General features: G+C 43.1%; 1 protein-coding gene across 26 annotated transcripts in view; it reads left to right on the top strand.

Moving 5' to 3' along the window:
* nrxn1a (neurexin 1a) overlaps positions 1-19,105 on the top strand; it is a 62,295-nt gene that overhangs the window by 20,208 nt on the left and 22,982 nt on the right. For 18 of the 26 annotated variants that reach the window (XM_039787998.1, XM_039788010.1, XM_039787992.1 and 15 more), the window contains 8 exons: positions 5,859-6,160; positions 7,268-7,291; positions 9,216-9,377; positions 11,361-11,432; positions 11,760-11,984; positions 12,683-12,830; positions 15,676-15,806; positions 16,070-16,322. In XM_039787998.1, the coding sequence (XP_039643932.1) occupies positions 5,859-6,160; positions 7,268-7,291; positions 9,216-9,377; positions 11,361-11,432; positions 11,760-11,984; positions 12,683-12,830; positions 15,676-15,806; positions 16,070-16,322 (1,317 nt within the window). The remainder of the gene's footprint in view (positions 1-5,858; positions 6,161-7,267; positions 7,292-9,215; positions 9,378-11,360; positions 11,433-11,759; positions 11,985-12,682; positions 12,831-15,675; positions 15,807-16,069; positions 16,323-19,105) is intronic. The other 8 variants (XM_039788007.1, XM_039788006.1, XM_039788004.1 and 5 more) reach the window with 1 other exon arrangement.

The raw sequence follows: 19,105 nt of genomic DNA, 5'->3' as shown, positions 1-19,105 counted from the left end.
CCACTGTAGCCTCCATAATTAATAATTTCTTAACTAGTTCCTTGCACATTTTCCTGGTGATTTCTTACATCATTTTCTCTCTCCCTCCTTTTCTTTCTTCTGTCTCTCCTCTCCTTCGTTCCTTTCCTTTCCTGTCCTTTAGTAACTTAATTTAATCAGATAGTCTCAGTGAGATCAAGATCTGTTTTTCAGGGGAGTGCTGAGAAAAAGAAAAATATTTTCAGCTAGATAAGGCTGCAACTAAAGGTTATCATCAGTATCCCTTTAACTGTTTATTATTACGGAGCCCCAGACATGACATCTGAAAAAAATAAAAATACTAATTTGTTGCCACGAAATGCTAATTTGTGGCTACAAAATGCTAATTTGTGGCCATGAAATACTAATTTGTGGCCACAATATACTAATTTGTGGCCACAAAATAATATTTTGGGGATAACGATGTAGCCTAACTATAATGCGGGTGGTTATGTCATCCCTTCACACTAATCTGGACACCAGAGTTCACCATATATTATAAGTACAGTAGCAGTTACAGTGTGCAGTTACAGTGTACATATTCTGTACATATACATATGTACATATTCAGCTGCTACTTGTCAGATAATGGTGACTTGTACTGGCTCTGTGATGACTCCAAATAAGAAAACATGTGTCCAGATTAGTGTGAAGGGATGACATAACTACCCCAAACAATATTTTGAAGTTTAACTCCTTTATTAAGCAGTACAGTGGGGTCACATATTCTGACAATTTATCCAATGTGCTGGTCCATTAAATATTTAGTTCTTTCTTTTCTTTACAGTAGAATATGATTATTTTAAGTTAATGTAGGTTTAGTGTAAGGTTTTAGGTAAGTTATTACAAATGTAACTCATGCATGCAGTCACAAAGAAATACATGTTTAGAAACATTTCAGAGAAAATGTACATTAATGTATTTTATTTACTTTCAGATAAACATATGTTACTATGCCTGAGGTGGTTAATATGGTCACCAGCGGTTTATTCTTTCTCCTTAGGAAGCAATAACAAACCACGAATAATCATACAGCTTGCACCCGTGGATGTAATGTATTAATGTTTACGCCGTTTGGGTAGACGCTGTTCTTCGCCTTCCATTCTCTACCACGCACAGGCAGACGAATTGCAGCAGCGCTCTCTGTGGTCACAGTTTCTGATGGGTCACAGCTTTCAGTGCAACACCGGCGTCCAAGTCGTACGGTACCAGGCTTTTTAGAATGTCTTTGTAACCAAATGTCTTTCCCCATAATACTATTTTGTGGCCGCAAATTAGTATATTGTGGCCACAAATTAGCATTTCGTGGCCACAATTTCTTTCTTTTTTTCGGATGTCATGTCTAGGTCTCCGTAGTACAGTCAGAGCTCACATTCAACCACACAACCAGCCTGTAAAAACAATGGTCACAGCTAAAGAAGTACAAAGTCAGACAACCAAAGATCAGAAATAATCAGGAAACATCAACAAGTAATAATCTGCTAAACAGCTGATAATAAAGCTTTAAAATCTCTACAGGAAATGAAATAACCTAGCTTGAGAGATTCCTTTTTTATTTATCCACGTAGTGTCATAAGATCAGGGTCTCTTTTGCAATGAGCACAATTAAAAACATTTAGAGTCAGACTTGACAACCACACATCCAATCCACAAGAAACCATTCATTAAACAACTAATAGATAAAAGATTAGTCATTAGAAAAAAAAGAGTCATAGTGCTCAGAAATGAAATATTTCAGCTTGAGAGATTCCCATTCTTTTCCTCTGCTTTCCTTTTCTTTTCTCTTTCCTTTCTCTGCATATCTTCATCCTCCTGTCTGCTTTGATCGACAGTGCTCTCCACAGGATGAAGTGTGACATGTGGTGTGTATGTCAGTGTCTGTCTCACTGTTTACTCTGAGCTAATACTGACTCACTCCATTAATCTGAGCTACAGATCCACTCCAACCTGCCCACTTGAGAGTGTGCGCGTTCCTGCGTGTGTGTGTGTGTGTGTGTGTGTGTTTGTGGTCACTGATTGCATGCACGACACATGTTCTTCATTGTGATTGTGTCATCCAATATGCATTTTCCTGCCTGATTTGTGTGCGCGTACGGCTGTTGTTGTTGCGAGCCAGAGCTTCAAGATCGATGCAGATGTTTTATGTGCTCCTGTCTGGTCTAATGACATGTCTGTAAATTAGCAACAGAATGGCGGAGCACAACGGTGAAACCTAATGGCACCTCTGTAAATTACCGCTAGAATGCTGCTGGACGGCTGCGTGTGTTGTCATTGTGAACAACTTGGCTGCCCCCCTTACTCCGCCACCTCATCTACATTTGTCTACGTGCCTGCTTGTGTGTGATTGTGTTAGCATTTGTGGCTGTTCTTTCTCTGTGTGTGTATGTGTTTGTGTTTCTTGTGTGTGTCTCCCTCCTCCCTCTCGCTCCTCTCAGTAAAGACTAGCCTGAGGCCCTGAGTTGGTAATAGCTTTTCTGACAGCAATACACCAATATTTACAGAGACCAGCACCCACCCACACCCCTGCACATTTCATGCACACATAAAAAGCCTATACTTGTCCGCTCACATTCACGTGCTTGAACACAAGTTACACACACTTCTTTCTTATTTTGAGTCATGCACACACACACAAACACACTCCTAATTAACATGCTGGGAGGGAAGGAATCACACACTAGGGGGAACTCACATGCATGCTGGCATACAACTGGCACACCAGGGAAGGGTCAATGGTGAGCAACCGTCGCTCTAGTTTTCGCGGTGTGTCCCGTCTGCCTTTTTTTTTTGGCCCATTCAACATGTTCAGCGTCCGTCAGCGTCTGCGTGAGGAATCCATCTGATTGGCTATGTGGCATAAGCGAATTTGTACACGAGAAGAAAAAACTTAATAGAAAGAGCGTAGACCACTCTTCCTCTCTCTCTCTCTTCTCTCTCTCTCTGCTTCATGGTTGGTGCTTGACTGACAACTAGCTAAGCCCCCTAACAAGTAAGCTAGCTAACTAGCCAGCCAACTCATACATCCATGAGCCAACTGGCCAGCCGGCCAGGGATATTTTTTTTCCCACTATGGCCACGCCAAGACCCGCCCTTCAATAGCATTCACACACTACTATTGGCCAGGCGTCCAGGCTTACATGTACAGGTCCTATCCCCTGACCAATCCCCTAACCCTAACATTAACCACTCAAGGTGAAATTCCTAACCCCACCCAATCGAGCTGCTTCGTAGGGCGGGTCTTGGCGTGGCCATAGTGGGATTCGTAATTTTGCAGCCGGCCACTTAATTAGTAAAATTTAACAACTTAGCTAATGTTTCATTCACACACTCTTGTCACATTGTTGGAAAGCAGATTGCTATCGCCAGATGAGTAACAACTTTGTTCGGCTCATTTTCTGTAACCATTGTAGCATGAAGGCATGTTGGGTGAAATTAGCAAGCTAACATTAGCCAACTAGCCAGCGGCCAGCAGTGGGCGGTTCGGTCAATCCACTGCACTCCCATGGCAGGGAGACATGCCGAGAGAAAGGATGACAGCCCGTGAGATGGACAGTCTGGTTAGCCATCTCCCGGTGTCTGCTGTTTTTCAGCAGGGGGACATTCGCTCTGTGCTGCTGCTGTTGATGATTCAGGCAAAGGCTGTTTTGTTGTAGGTGTCATAGCAATGTTTGTATCCGGTTTTCCTTTTTGAATGACGAATAGATTACCGCCGCCTGCTGGCATGGAGAGTTATTTTCTCTCATATAGGCACAGAACTTATGTGGTAGTTGGCCAGAGGCTGTAGTCTTTGTGTAGCCTGACAAGCCAGACCCACATCAAGATGTTGGGTCTGGAAACTCACCATTGGCAGGGCTCAATCCGAGGGGCAGGATAAACGGTTGTCTTTCAACTTCCCTCTGCATGCAATAGGATAGTGCTACAACCAACCAGAGCAACGCTAGTTGATGAAAACATCTTCCTTTTTTAAGAAGGACTTCAGTGCCGTTCTTTGTTCTTTTATCAAAGAAAAGCTTAACTCCATGTCTTCCAGAGTTGCGGCCAAAGCCGATTCGAAAGACCACTGTTCGCCAGCAGCAGCAGACATCTTCTTTGTTTTCAAGTAGCAGGGAATTCACGCGGAACTGTCGCCCACCTTCTCTATACACGATGTGATTGGCCTGACTAGAGTTTGGTTTTTCCAATTGCTAGATGACCCTGGCTGCAAATTACATTTGCTGCTGCTAGGGTGCGTCTAGATTTCTAGGCTAGTCTTTGTGTGTTCCAGTGCAATTTTTTGGCCAAGACAAAGGCAACAAGGGCCGACATGGGGCAACGTGAGGTGATGCCACAGCTGGCCTTCATCGCAACTAGTTCTTGGCCGTCTGCTTGGTGTGTCACGGTCTTTACCCTTATGTTGGCGTTCACACTTTGTTTTCTTTTTCATGCAACAGAAGCAAAGAAAGACAATTTGACACAATTGCTCTTTGAATTGTGATATATTGTCACTTTTTCCTTCTCATTCTCTCCGTATTATATTCACTCAAGTGCGGCCAATTCCATTTCAACGCTCTTCTCTCTGCCTCTCACTACCTTAATAACCTATTACACTTCAGTGTCACTTTTCATTATGTGGCAATCCCCCCTCCTCTCCAGCGGTTTCTCACCAAGTGTCTGTCTTGCTCCAGCCTGACCTAGTGTGTGCTTTAAATTCTCCTCTGTTCTACTCATTATCGTAAACTACAAGTTGGTGGTTATGCCAGAGGCTCCACAGAGAAGAGAAAAAGAGGCCAAAGAGATGTGCATAATGGTGGCGTGAAGCTTATAGGGAAGTATGAGCGACATAGGGACGGTGGTAAGGAGAACGCTAGAGCGGATGCGGAGGAAGGGTGATGCTTTGGGGGGAGGGGTGTGAAGGAGAAAGATAATGACGCCCCTGCTTGTGACACAATAGTATGATCATTTTTTCGCAGCTGTGTGTGTAGGTGTGCATATTTGTTCCTCTGCTGGCTTGCGTTTATGGCTGTGCTATGTGTGTGAGTAGGTGTGAGAGAGTAGATAAGAGAGTGTGAGCTTAAGGATGATGGATTGCAAAACCTTGTTCTTGTGTCCTTGGGGGTCACGAAGGGTGTGCAAGGTAAGTTGCCATTGGCTGTCTGCTTGTTATTCTGCATTCTAATTGGCCAATTCTGCCTGCTTTGGCTGCCACGATGCTTACAGGTCGCCGTTCTCCATCCTTTTCAAAACCTTTCTAACCTCTACTGCTACTACACATACATATGCAGACACACACATTCTGGCTTTTGACGAACATCACGAAATGAGCCATGTTGTCAAACAAGACCACATCACTTCAGACTGCCAGCACAGCTGTTCTCTCAAAAGGGAGGATGGCAGGTTTCATAACGAGTTTGGAATGCTACAGACTCACGACTGTCTCTTACATCCACACTGTTTAATCTCCAACCCACATGAGCGATCAAAGCTTGTTTACACGCCACTCCATGTACGATTAGAGGTATGGAAGGAAGTGTTTCTTCCAAGTGCTGGCATCAGTGAGGCTTTGCTTGACAATAACAACATTTTCAGCATCTTGAACAATATGTTTTGTACTCCACATCCGAATCAAATTTAACCAGGCCCAGCAGAGCTTTGTTTTACTCAGCTGGCTCTGATGAACACCCACCATTTTATCATCTTTGAGCATATTGTGAAGAACAGTGTGGGAAGAAGCCATGTAGCTTGGATGTTGTAGTTATCATTTTGAAAATGTTCAACAAGAGTGTAATGGCTCCACACGTCTTTGTTCTTCCTCCCTGTTTGCTCCTCCTCCTTCCCCTTCCAACTCTCCCTTTCTATCTCAGCTCGCGAGGAGTATGTTGCCACCTTCAAGGGCTCTGAGTACTTCTGCTACGACTTGTCGCCCAACCCCATCCAGTCTAGCAGCGATGAAATCACGCTCTCCTTCAAGACGCTGCAGCGCAACGGCCTGATGCTGCACACCGGCAAGTCTGCCGACTACGTCAACCTAGCACTGAAGAACGGAGCCGTGTCACTTGTCATCAACCTCGGCTCCGGGGCCTTCGAGGCCTTGGTGGAGCCTGTAAATGGCAAGTTCAACGACAACGCCTGGCACGACGTCAAGGTCACCCGCAACCTGAGACAGGTAACCAGACAACAAGAGGTGGAAGAGTGAGCGGCCAAGCAAACAGGAGAGGAGATATAAAATTAGTTATGAGTTTGATAAGCCTTGAGGAAGAAAGACTTGAAGGTTTGGATATGATAGGGTATAATATGATATCATAGGATGGCAAGTTGTAGATAAATGAATGGATGGAAGCAATCAATGGAAAATTTATTTACAACAATTTCGATCATTTTGATGAACTTTATCAAGCAAAAATGCCAGACATTTGCTTGTTTGAACTCGGCAATTTTGAGGATTTACTGTTTTCCTTGTTTTATATCATTGTAACTGGAATATCTTTGGGTTTCGGGTTGTTTGTTGAACCAAACAAGAATTTTGAATGCATCACCTTGAGCTCTTGCAAACTGTGATGGGCATTTTTGACTATTTTCTGACATTATTTAGACTAAATGATTAGTTTATTTGAGAAGTAATTGACAGAACAATCAAAAGTTAAAATGATTGTTAGTTATAACGTTAATTGTAATTCCCTGGTAAATAGTGTCAGTGTGTAATTGACTTTGGTGAATCACAGTGACTGCTGCAGATGTTTCAGGGGCGGTGGGCAGCTGAAAAGACTTTAGTCTGCAGCAAGAAACTAATCAATGTAGAAGCTACGGTCAGTGGTGTGTTGTCCATCTGCAGTGATGCTGTGGTAGGAAGAAAATACCTGAGGTTTTGGTCTTAGTTTACAGTGGGTTAACCACCAGACCAGCACTGCTTTCAGCTCTAGGTGAGTCATTTTTCAATTGTGTGTGTGTATGTGAGTGAGTAAATGAAAGAGAGAGTGAACTAGAGAACATTGAGGGTCACTAGCACTCAGGTGCTTTTAACCCACCTGTACCCTGCCTCTACCGTTTGCCTGTTTGTACTACTTGACTACTAACTTTACTAACCTGCTAGTGAAACTAACCACCATCCATGGAATGATTCATTCTACTAACCTAACCTGTGCCCTTCTCCTAGCGAAACCACTCCAACCAACCTACTTACCTCACCAGAGGCCTTCTAGCTTTCCTTTTTTTGTTCCCGAAGTTGTTCTGTTCACAGTTTTTTGCTTTCCTTTCTCCCCCTTCTCCTACAAAGCACTCAGGCATTGGACACGCTATGGTAAACAAACTCCATTGTTCGGTAGATATCATTCTAATTGTTTCTTAGTTTGGGTTTGCCCCGTGTCTATTTCCTTTTGAACCATAGACTTCAAAACTAAACCAATAAAAGGATAAATGCGGTTGGTAATCTTTTACGCTTAAAAAGCCCCCGTACCTCCTCCTTGCCAACCACTTTTTTTTCTTTAAATCCCCCCCTTTCTCTACCGTTTTTGTCACCCCATCACTTTGTGACTGACATGTAGGCGTGTACTGATTGGCTCATCCCTCACCTGCACGCAAATGGCGAGCCTCCCCCCCTTCCTGCATGGCGTGACTCAGAAAGCCTTCCCTCTCTGATTGGTCTGTAAAATGGATAGAGAGGTCCCTCCTTCCCCCCCTTTTTTTCTTTTTCTTCTTTCGATTTCTCGTCCTCCACACTGCCACTGCATGTTCTCCATGGTGCCTGTGATTCATCCTGTCCTCAGTTTTTTTTTATCTACTGTGTCCTCTTTGCCAGTGGTTGCATGCAGAGAGAGGAACAGGCTGCATGTTTATATATTTATGTGCATATGTGTACGTGTGGAATGAGCTGTAACCCATCTAACACCTGTGCGTGTGTATACATCAATATGTGTATGTTCGTCCATGTGTCATATCTCGCTGATCTAACTAAACCCCCCCAGACCACAAACTAACTAACTAACACCATCATCACAACTCACCCTAAAAACACAACAACATAACATCATCACAACTACTAACAGCATTGAAATCATTACCCTAACTTCAGTAACCCAACACGGCTTGGCCTGACACAAGTAGCACTACTGTGGCTGCCAGCAGTGCAACAACTAACAACTACTAACAAGTAAATAGTACTAACACCTATTGCAAAGCACGAAGAAGCCTGTGGAGACTTTACTAACACCTGCCTGGCTGGGCAAGTTTGCCCGGCAATGATAAGCACCATCAGTGACAGGAAACTAACTGTAGTGAGAAAGTAAAGAGCTATGTTGCTACCTTTATGGGCAACTGAACATGGTCAGTAATATACTGTAGAATATCAAGGTGATACCATACCACTAACTGTGACTTATGTGTGACAGGGTTAGGAACCAATGCAAGCTAAAAGCCCCAAACAGGCTATTATACAGCAGAGTAGGCTAGTTAAATAATAAGAACACCCGTGTCAAGTGTCACTTTACTGTAGGTGGAGCATTCGGGAGAGTTGTTGTTAGTATATTAGGAAGTAAATCTGCATATTCTACTTAAAAGATGAAGCAGATTAGAGTCTGTGGCAGAGACATAAGAATTTAATTTAATGTAAAGGTTGAATTAGCGGACAAGACGCAGCTAGCCTTTTATTGCAACGCTGCAAAAATCGTGTTGGTTTAGTTTGTTTTGTAAAGTCACTACAAAGCACTGACAGAATAACTGGTTTTGAAGTTTGGGTATGGAGAGTTGCAATCCACTGGTGGTGGCATTGAAGCTTTGGATATCAGTGAACCTATGAGTCACACACAGGATCTAGTTGTCATTCTGTGCAATAGACTTAGACAGGCAGAAGCAGGCAGACCACATAGTCTGATTCTTGCTAGAGTGCAAGTGGTAAATGGGGCTGCAGATTGTATTACTAACTGTTGGCAGAGGGATTGACATTTAGCAGAGTATAGAAACATATTTCTAATGTCAGTAATACCAGCAAAGACGAGAGGCAGCACAACTCAATTACACCACACAGTTAGCACTAATCCACACCAAAACAAAGTCCCAACAGCACAACTAGCCAATTCCCCAAACCAATTAGGCCTTCTCCCCACCACAATGCATACACGTTACCAGTGTAACGGGGGCTAATTTGGCTGGTCAGCGCCTAGCTAGCGCTTAGCGCTGCCTTTGGTGTGAGTATATAGCGTGTCCTTTCCCTGTGCTTTGTTATGTAGGTGACCATCTCTGTGGACGGCATCCTGACCACCACAGGCTACACCCAGGAGGACTATACCATGCTGGGCTCTGACGACTTCTTCTACGTGGGAGGGAGCCCCAGCACCGCTGACCTGCCCGGTTCTCCAGTCAGCAATAACTTCATGGGCTGTCTCAAAGAGGTGGGATATATGCAAGATTCACACATATGTGTGTATAACATGTTTGACATACTCGTACTAGAGCAAGGCAGTATTGTTAAAAAAATAGCTTGATAACAATGCGATTATTTATCCAGTAGCCTATCATATATATTGCAATAAGGCAAATGTTTGCAAAATCACATATAGAATAGTCAAACTGCTTTATATCAGACTATTAACTACAATTTGTAGTATTATTAAAAAAGACTGATTTCAGGCTGAATGAGCTACTAATATAATCTCCACATGATAATTTCTTCACAATATGATTCCACTGAAAGACGATGAATAAAAATATTTCATTATTGCCGAGTTCATACACTCATAATGCACAGATTTCTCTATACTCTCAGGTTTTAAGAAACACCAATCTTCTTCTTTTTCTCTCACTTTCTTACTTCCTCTCTTCCTCCCTATCCTTTCTGTCACACAGACATTTTACACACACACACACACACACACACACACACACACACACAAATGCTTCCAGTTGGCAGACTCACACAAACAGTCCCAGACACACACACACACCCTCCCCAGCATCAGAGAGAATCAGTGATGAGTGTCGTTGAGGGAGAAGATACAGCACTAAGCACTAACATGCTAATTAGCTACGCCACAGAGACGCTCCATCCATCCGATGTGCTTGAAATGGGCCACAACACTGCAACAACAAAAACTCACATTCACAATCACAGAATGCATACATACACAGATATGTGCATGCGCATACATGTGCGGTAATGCACAAATATACCCACTAAAGCACACACACAGACAAAATGAATCAAGCAAAAATAAACATACGCATAAACAGCACCTGACACAACAAAACTCCCAAATACACATATACATATACAATACTCATTTTATACCCACCCTGTCTGAGTCTCCCTTTCATTCACACAGGCTCACACAGAGGCATAAACAAACAACCAAACAAGCCGACAGATGATGTGCCAAACAGAGAGCTATCTGTATCAGTGGTGAATACGCTCTGTGTTGCTTCATTAAGACTGATGGCGTTTAAACGAGGCTGCTGCTGTCAAAGTGAACCCTCCACTGGCACATTTACATATTTAATACGATGATATGATAATCCGTGTGAGCAAATTAAGATGTATGCAGTGAATCACGCGCATGAGCGGTCACGGCTGTAACAATTTTGTGCATTTGATGCAGTGCAAGCACACGCCTCCACACACACACACACACACACACACACACACACACTACACGCTTACACCATTTTGCACACTTGCAGCACTTATATTCAAGAATCACTCTCATTGCCCTACACACAGACACGAAAGCACCGACATACAAAAAAATTCAAAACAGAGGTGAAAAGCCAGTGCAGAGGGGAAATTTTGTGATGTTGCTGAGTTGCTCACAGGTCATAGAAAGAGGTCTGAATTAATAAAGCAGAGCCTGTGTGTGCCCGTCTCTCTGGACATCAAAATGCTCAGCACAAGCACACTCCTTACACTCATGCTGCTCAGTCAGAGAGCGTATTGTGTCAGGGAAAGGAAAGAGAGAAACAAAAGGGAAGAAGAGAGAGAGTAAAAGCGAACCTGCAAGTGGCAGGGACAAATAAGAGTTATTAAAGATGAGGCTGGAGTGGCTCACTGCTCTTAAGGTTGTCACTGTTATATAAAAATACCAGAAACTTGAATAAAAATTGTGTTTCCTGAGTTGAAAGATTAATGGATGTCTGGCGTCTTGCTCCCTCTTTATCTTTTCAGCATTCTCTCCTTTTTTTGACTTCTGAAAAGGTTAATCAAAGTGTGTCTTATTCTTTTCGCTATAATAAGGTTAAATAAAGAAAAATACAATTATGTGCCACAATATTGATATAGGGCATCTATTGACCAAAAGAAGAAGAAAAAATAGGCTTATTTGTATTTATTCTAAAGGTGAATTAATGTGTCATTCTTTTCCCTTCAACCCCGTCCCCTGAAGGTGGTGTACAAGAACAATGATGTACGGTTGGAGCTGTCTAGACTGGCTAAACAGGGAGACCCAAAGATGAAGGTATACTTTGAACATCATGCACAACTTGAACCAGACACATTATCCTCTTATACACAGAACACATACATAATTTTGTATCACAACCTCCTGTCAGGTCCTGTGAAACATATACTGTAGGAATTTTAAGTAAATGGGATTATACTTTTGAGAGGTAGCCGCAAGCTTTTGTCTTGTAGTCAGTTCACAGCTGAAAGCATCTGGCTTTACTTCAATCCTAGACTACAAAGGGACTATTTTTGTTGTTGATGTTCACTGAAAATCAGCTTAACAACCCATTTTCTAAATGATGGAACCCCTAAACATTTATTTTTCTTCTACCTTCCCCAGGTAAGCGGGGTAGTGTCTTTTAAGTGCGAGAGTGTGGCCACGCTGGACCCCGTGACCTTTGACACCCCAGAGTCTTTTGTGGCACTAAGCAAATGGTCAGCGAAGAAGGCGGGATCAATCTCATTCGACTTCAGGACCACAGAGCCAAATGGGTTGATGCTTTTCAGCCATGGCAAACCCAGACAGCAGCAACGCAAGGACCCACGCACGCCTCCTACACTCAAGGTGAATTGTTTTTTTTAAACACACAGGGAAGCTTAAAATTAAAAGACACAAGACTAACAGTCTACCGGCTGGACTTAGACACAGCAGTGCTTTGAGCTAAATGCTGATGTTTAGCAGGTACAGTATGTTTAGCATGTTAATCATCTTACATTCTCTAATTACAAAGCACAGAAGTTAGTGGGAATGCCATTAGTTTTGTAGGTATTTGGTCATTAACAGTGTATTAAACAAATAAAAGTTTTGAATTTGGTGGTGATAGATGAAAAGTTCAGGGGTCATAAATGTCATTACGAGACATTGTCTGGGAACCAAAAATATCTGTACAAGATGTAATAGCAATTTTTATTACTATTGTCAAATGTATCTATTGAAAGCAGAACTAAATGTGATTTCACTTTAAATCCAAAATGGCTGTCCAAAATTATGCCTTTAATACTTTCTTATAAACCACTGAATTCCTGATTGTCTCTGAAATTTGGATCTCCAGAATCATGACTCTAAACAATCTCAGATAGAAATCCCCATTTCCCACAAGTTTTCGAAAATGTAAATGTATACTAGTCTCCACTAAAATTGTATGACATTAGACAGAGCCTAATTAACCTCATTGTAACTCACAGCTATAATTCGCATTTTTATTGCTAGCCATCAACGTCCCTTTTTACAGAACACTAATACTGTGTCTTTTTGATGTTCAGGTGGATTTCTTTGCCATTGAGATGCTGGATGGGCACCTTTACTTGCTGCTGGACATGGGCTCAGGAACCACCAAGACCAAGGCTATCGACAGAAAGGTCAACGACGGAGAATGGTATCATGTGGACTTCCAGAGGGACGGACGCTCAGGTATACTCACAGCTCTCTCAACTCTGATGCTAACCATGACCACAGAGGTGATAAGGAGGAGGTGGAGGATAATGAGTAGGCGAGATCATACTTCAACATTTTATAGGAAGCCCCAGCCTAGCAAGGCCATCCGTCTGCTGCCATCCGTCTGCTGCCATCTGTCTGCTGCCTGTATTTAATTCAAACTGGGTTGTAAAGGTGCTGTGTTAACCAGTTTGAACTCAATCAATATACAGTAGCACTGTCAAATGTATTGTAATGTGTTGGTATACTTACCATAACACTAAGACTGTAATTAAAACAATTGGTAGCCTCTTTCTCATGCTACTGGTAGTGCTGTTAAAGTTTTTTAAAGTTGTAAAGGCCACATTTGCAATTAAGCCCATGCTTTATAAAACATGCATAAAACATACTCACCCAATGTTTTTAGTGGTCTCTTCTTATAATAATAATAATAATAATAATAAATTGAATTTATATAGCGCTTTTCATGGACTCAAAGTCGCTTTACAGGGCAGGGTAGATTATAAAAACATAACAAAACAAAACGAGCAAACAAAACAAGTAGAACAAAACAAGATACAGATGAAAAAGGGAGGGGGGCAGGTGGACTATGGGTAGGCTGAGGTGAAGAGATGGGTCTTGAGGCGGGACTGGAAGATGGTGAGGGACTCAGAGGTGCGGATCTCTTGGGGAGGGAGTTCCAGAGCCTGGGAGCTGCTCTGGAGAAGGCTCTGGCCCCAAAACAGCGCAGGTTGGACTTTTGGATGGAGAGGAGACCGGCTGAGGTGGATCTGAGGGACCGTGAGGGGTTGGTAAGGGAGAGGAGGTCAGTGAGGTATGAGGGCCGCCAGATGGTGGAGGGCTTTATAGGTGAGGACCAGGATTTTGTAGGTGATCCGGTGGGAAATGGGAAGCCAGTGGAGTTGTTTTAGGACTGGAGTGATGTGGTGCCAGGATTTGGAGCAGGTAATGAGGCAGGCGGCTGAGTTCTGGACCAGTTGGAGTCGGTTGATGTTGGTAGAGCTGATGCCGAGGAGAAGTGAGTTGCAGTAGTCCAGTCGGGAGGAGATGAAGGCGTGAATGAGTCTTTCAGCAGCGGGGGGTGTGAGAGAGGGTCTGATTTTGGCGATGTGCGGAGGTGAAAGAAGGAGGTTTTAATGACTTGACGGATGTGAGGGGCTCAAGGGAGAGGTGGAATAATCAAAGATAGCCAACGCGGTTGCGCGGGCCTGGGGAGATGGGGAGACAATGGTGCCGTCGATGGTGAGAGTGGGGTGATTGGTTTTGCTGAGTGTGGATTTGGAGCCGATCAGAAGGAGAATTCTGTTTTGTCGCTGTTGAGTTTGAGGAAGTTGTGTTGCATCCAGGTTTTAATAGCTGACAGACAGGAGTTGATGTGGGAGAGGGGAGGATTGTGGGGGATTTGGTGCTGAGGTAGATCTGGGGTTGTCAGCCCATAGCAGTGGAAGTCCAGGTTGAAGTGGCGGAGTATCTGACCAAGAGGGAGGATGTAGATGATGAAGAGGAGGGGCCAAGTCGGAGCCTTGGGGAACACCTTGAGTGACTGTGGCTGTGGCAGAGGTGTGGTTGTGGAGAGAGATGAAATGGGATCTGTTGGAAAGGTAGGAGTGGAGCCAGCTGAGTGCAGTACCTTCGATACCGGAGGTCTTTGAGTCTGGTGAGCAGGATGTTATGGCTCACAGTCGGCAGGGCTGCACCTCAGGTCGAGGAGGATAAGGATGTTGAGGGAACCGCTGTCAGCAAAGGTGAGGAGGTCGTTGAGGACTTTGAGGAGAGCGGTTTCTGTGCTGTGTGGGGGGCGCCAAACCAGATTGGAGAGGTTCGAATAGGTTATTGGCAAGAAGATGGGTTTGTAGTTGTGAGGCGACTATGCGTTCCAGGGTTTTAGACAGAAAGGGAGGTTGGAATATTGGGCGGTAGTTGTTGAGAGAGGAGGGATCCAGACCAGGTTTTTAAGGATTGGGGTGACACAGCAGCTTTTGAAAGCAGAGGGGACAGTTCCAAGGGACAGTGAGGAGTTGAAGAGGTTAGTGAGGTAGGGGCATAGGACCGGGAGGCAGGAACTTCAGAAGTGGAGTAGGGGGGGGGTCAAGGGAGCAGGTAGTGGGTTTGGAAGAGCTGATGAGTTTGGAGATTTCAGGAGGAGTGACTGGGTTAAACTGGGAGAGGAGGAAGTGTGGAGGAGGGGTCGGGAGGTCTGGAGGGATGGAGAGAGGAGGGTCCAAGGTAGGTGCTGGAGTAGATCCTGGAAGGTCAGATACAGGGGATAGGGATTTGTAAATGAGATTGATTTTGTCAGTGAAAAAGTGGAGGAATGAGTTGCAGAGAATATATGTATGTTATCCCGGTCCTTTGAACACATCAGCCAAATTACTGAAACCGTATATACAGTACCAGTATTTGAAATGTGTTTCATCCGAATATAATTATAGTTTTCATAACTGTACCACAGTAGAGGCTGCCAATCTTCTCATTGTGGATCTTGTTTGTTTACTATAACTGTACTAATGTCTAAAAATAAATGTATTAATGATTTATAGGTGGCAAAATGTTGGACATAGCACTTTTCAACCAGCATGGACTGCTAAACGATGACTATGGCCTGTGTAGTTTGTATTTCCATTGCTTCTGATTATAGAAGTAATGAGTGGTGGTGGTGATGATGAACGAGGAGTACAAAGATGGGGGGAATGATGACGATAATAAAGATTATGATGGTAGTCATAATGGTCGTGGTGGGGGTGATGATTGGGATGAGGATGTTCACATTGAAGGTCATGTTGATTACTGAAGTTGTTTTGATGTCTCTCTGTGAATCCAGGAACCATCTCGGTGAACAGTGTGAGAACAGCGTACACAGCTCCAGGAGACAGTGAAATCCTGGACCTGGATGAGACTTTGTACCTCGGAGGACTACCCGAAGACCGCGCTGGACTCATCTTCCCTACAGAGGTGTGTGTGCTGACGTTGTGTGTCTACAGAAAGACATACTAAGGTTGATAATACAACATTTGATTAATCGATCAACCAAAAACTAATTGTTTGGAGCTCTAGAAAATTGGGACTTGCCCTTTTCACAGTCTTCAATGTTTTTATAGACCTAACTAACTAACTAGGAAATATTCTCTTGATTATTCAATAATGAAAAAAATCCATAGTTGTGGTCAAATTCCTTCATGTAAAACTACTCTCAACACTGATGACTTCTTCCTCAGGTGTGGACGGCTCTGTTGAACTATGGTTATGTGGGCTGCATCAGAGACCTGTTTGTGGACGGGCAGAGCAAAGACATCCGGCGGCTGGCGGAGGCCCAGAGGGCGGTGGGGGTGAAGCCCTCCTGCTCGAGAGAGCCGCCCAAACAGTGCCTGTCCAACCCCTGCCAGCACAACGGCATTTGCAGAGAGGGCTGGAATCGCTACGTCTGCGACTGCTCTGGGACGGGATACCTGGGACGCTCCTGTGAGAGAGGTGAGAATGAGCTGGTGGGAGGGCGGAAAGGAAGAGGAAGACAACACGTTGGCAGCATGTGTAGTAATTTGACATAAATGTCACATTTTCACAATAGTGATGAGTAAGCTGGCTAATTACAGTCACCAAACAGCAACATTTTGTGAAACATTTATAATATGTCATGATGCAAAATACAGTCATAATGACAGCTTTGTCATTTGCTTTTTGGCTTGAGAACAGTGAGTAATGCCAAAAGGAGTGAGCGACAGGAGACAGATGGTATGCTGTGGAAAGTATAAAAGTCAGAAATAATTCCCATCAATCATTTTATATTGGGTGATAAAACTTTTTTTTATTATACCTTTAGGTTATGCCTTTTTTCCTTTAAAAGGTCCATCCTATGAGTTTACATCACTTTGATAGTACTTACTCTGATGTGCGCTAAAAACGTACCATCATAAAGATTTATGACAGATAAAAATGTGGCTAAACTGTTCAAATTAAAAGGCTTGCAGATTGAGTTTAGGTAAGTTTACCCTGGGAAAATTGCAGTTAATGAGGTTCTATAGAGATAGGTGAAGATGCAAAATAAGGGCAAGGAGAAAATGAGCATGCTTGCTGAATAGTGCAGCTTTTCTGTTATTGGCTGTATCTTTTATTTAAAAGCACACATTTTCTGAGTGAAAGTGAGAGTATTAAGATGGTGGCAGGGAAAGGAGAAGATTAAAAGTGGATGAAAGAGAAGAGGTGGGAGGAAGCAGAGCTGCAGACAGGACTATTGGACTGCTATGTATGTAGAGACTGGGAATCGATGGGAGGAAATGTGCAGAAAGCAGGGAGCAGGAGCTGTGACAGAGGGGGGTAGAACCACTGGGCTAGAACCGCCATATGACAGCAGGTGAGGAGGAATGGGAGATGGGAGTAGAATAATCTGACAAAGAGAGAGAGTTATGAGAAAAAGTATGAATTCAGGCCGAGAGAGAGAGAGAGAGAGAGAGAGAGAAATGGAAAGTAGGAAAGATTGGCAGAGGGACTGATACAGGCCTGTTGAAAGAAGCGAGATGGAGTCAGACAAGGAGAAGAGAAGAAATGTTGTTTGTGCCACAACTACTGACGCGTCTCAAGTGATGATTGTACTATAATCTAACAGGAGATATAGACACACACATACACACACACACACACACACACACACACACACACACACACACACACACACACACACACACACACACACACACACACACACACACTTTCTGAAAGGTGTGATGTGAAAATGTTTTATTTCGGAGGACAAACATCCGCAGTGTATGTTTATCGCAGCAATGCACCCTCTCCTCTCTCTCTCTCTCGTTCTCTTAGCAATGTCTTCCTTTCCTATGTCTTTCTTCATCCCTCTCTGTGTGCATTGAGGGGTCACTAACTGGTGGTTCAGTGGATTAAAGGAAGCACAGATGGAGAAGCAGATGGAGAGAGTGATTGGCCATGTTTATGCCTTCTACCTGCGGTTTCTCCCTCCCTTTTTTCCCTCCCTCATTCTCTCACTCTCCTTTGTTCCCCCTCTCTCTTCATTAATGAACAAAGATAGTCGCCACGCTCTGCCTCCAAGATTCATTTTTATTTTGTAAATAGCAGTTACACACATTTCTAGCGACACATTTGCACATCTCTTAACACAATCTTATTCCTCCTGCTCACTTGCTGTTTACACTAGTGGTGGCTTACATTTTTTCTTGCTGTCCTGCTTAGGGTTGGGTATAAAAAAACTGAGCTCAAAATGTCGCTGACATTTAACAACGGCTTGTTTATTGCTATGGCTATATGGTCAAAATGAAATTATGTATTCATAATATAATAACAACAACTTATAAGAATAACTTATTTCACCAGTAAATTGCTGTTAAATGACAAAAACAACCACCAGATGGGAAAAGGGTATTTTACAATAACTTTGAATGCACCATGAGGCTTACGCCACCAGTTTCAAGTGAACACACCGTCGGTGTTGTTATTCCGACAACGGCAGCTGCTGACTGTTATGTGCCGGTGTTGGAATCCTCTACAGTGAAATACAGCTTTACACCGTTTAACGTTATGTGTCAGCATTTTAACCGTGTTTAATCCAAAAGTGTTCACTAGTGCCACGTGCGGCGATGCTTCCGTTACCTGTAACGTCCGTTTCGGAGCATCGGAAGTGCAGGCATTTTAGTGGCACCGAAATCCGCGTTGCTGTTCGGTCTGGTAGATACTGGTCGTTTAGGCACCGTTGCCATATTAGCACCCTGCTTTCACTATGGAAGCCCACTCCTGCCAGTAAAAGAAAACTCGAAAAAAGAAAAGAAAAATAGATGAAATGTTAGGAATTACCAAAATGTTATCTTCAACCCTAATATATATGTGTTATATTATATGCTAATATTTCTGTACTCTTCCAACCAACTTTTTCAGAGTTTATTCAAATCTCCATTTCTAAATACTTTTGGATAACCCTAAGTCAATCTACAGTTGACCTTAACACATCCATATTTTTTATTTAAGTTTATATTGATCTCAAACAATTCACGTTTAAGGATTGGACAAATAAAAATCCTTGTGATGAGTCAAAATTATTTGAGTCAAATTTACGAAATACTAGGTCAGTGATAATGACAAGTCACTTATGATGAGCTAATAAATTTCAATGATCGAATAAGAAATCATAAATGAGTGCAACATACAGGGTAGTAAAGTTAACAAGGTATTGTTGGTTTCTGTCTTTTCATGGGATCATTAACAAATATCGTAAGAAACATGAAAAAATA

This window comes from Perca fluviatilis, chromosome 21 (assembly GCF_010015445.1).
Source record: "Perca fluviatilis chromosome 21, GENO_Pfluv_1.0, whole genome shotgun sequence".
NCBI lineage: Eukaryota > Metazoa > Chordata > Actinopteri > Perciformes > Percidae > Perca > Perca fluviatilis.
The sequence above is the reverse complement of the archived record's forward strand: the minus strand, read 5'-3'. Positions and strand labels throughout refer to the sequence as shown.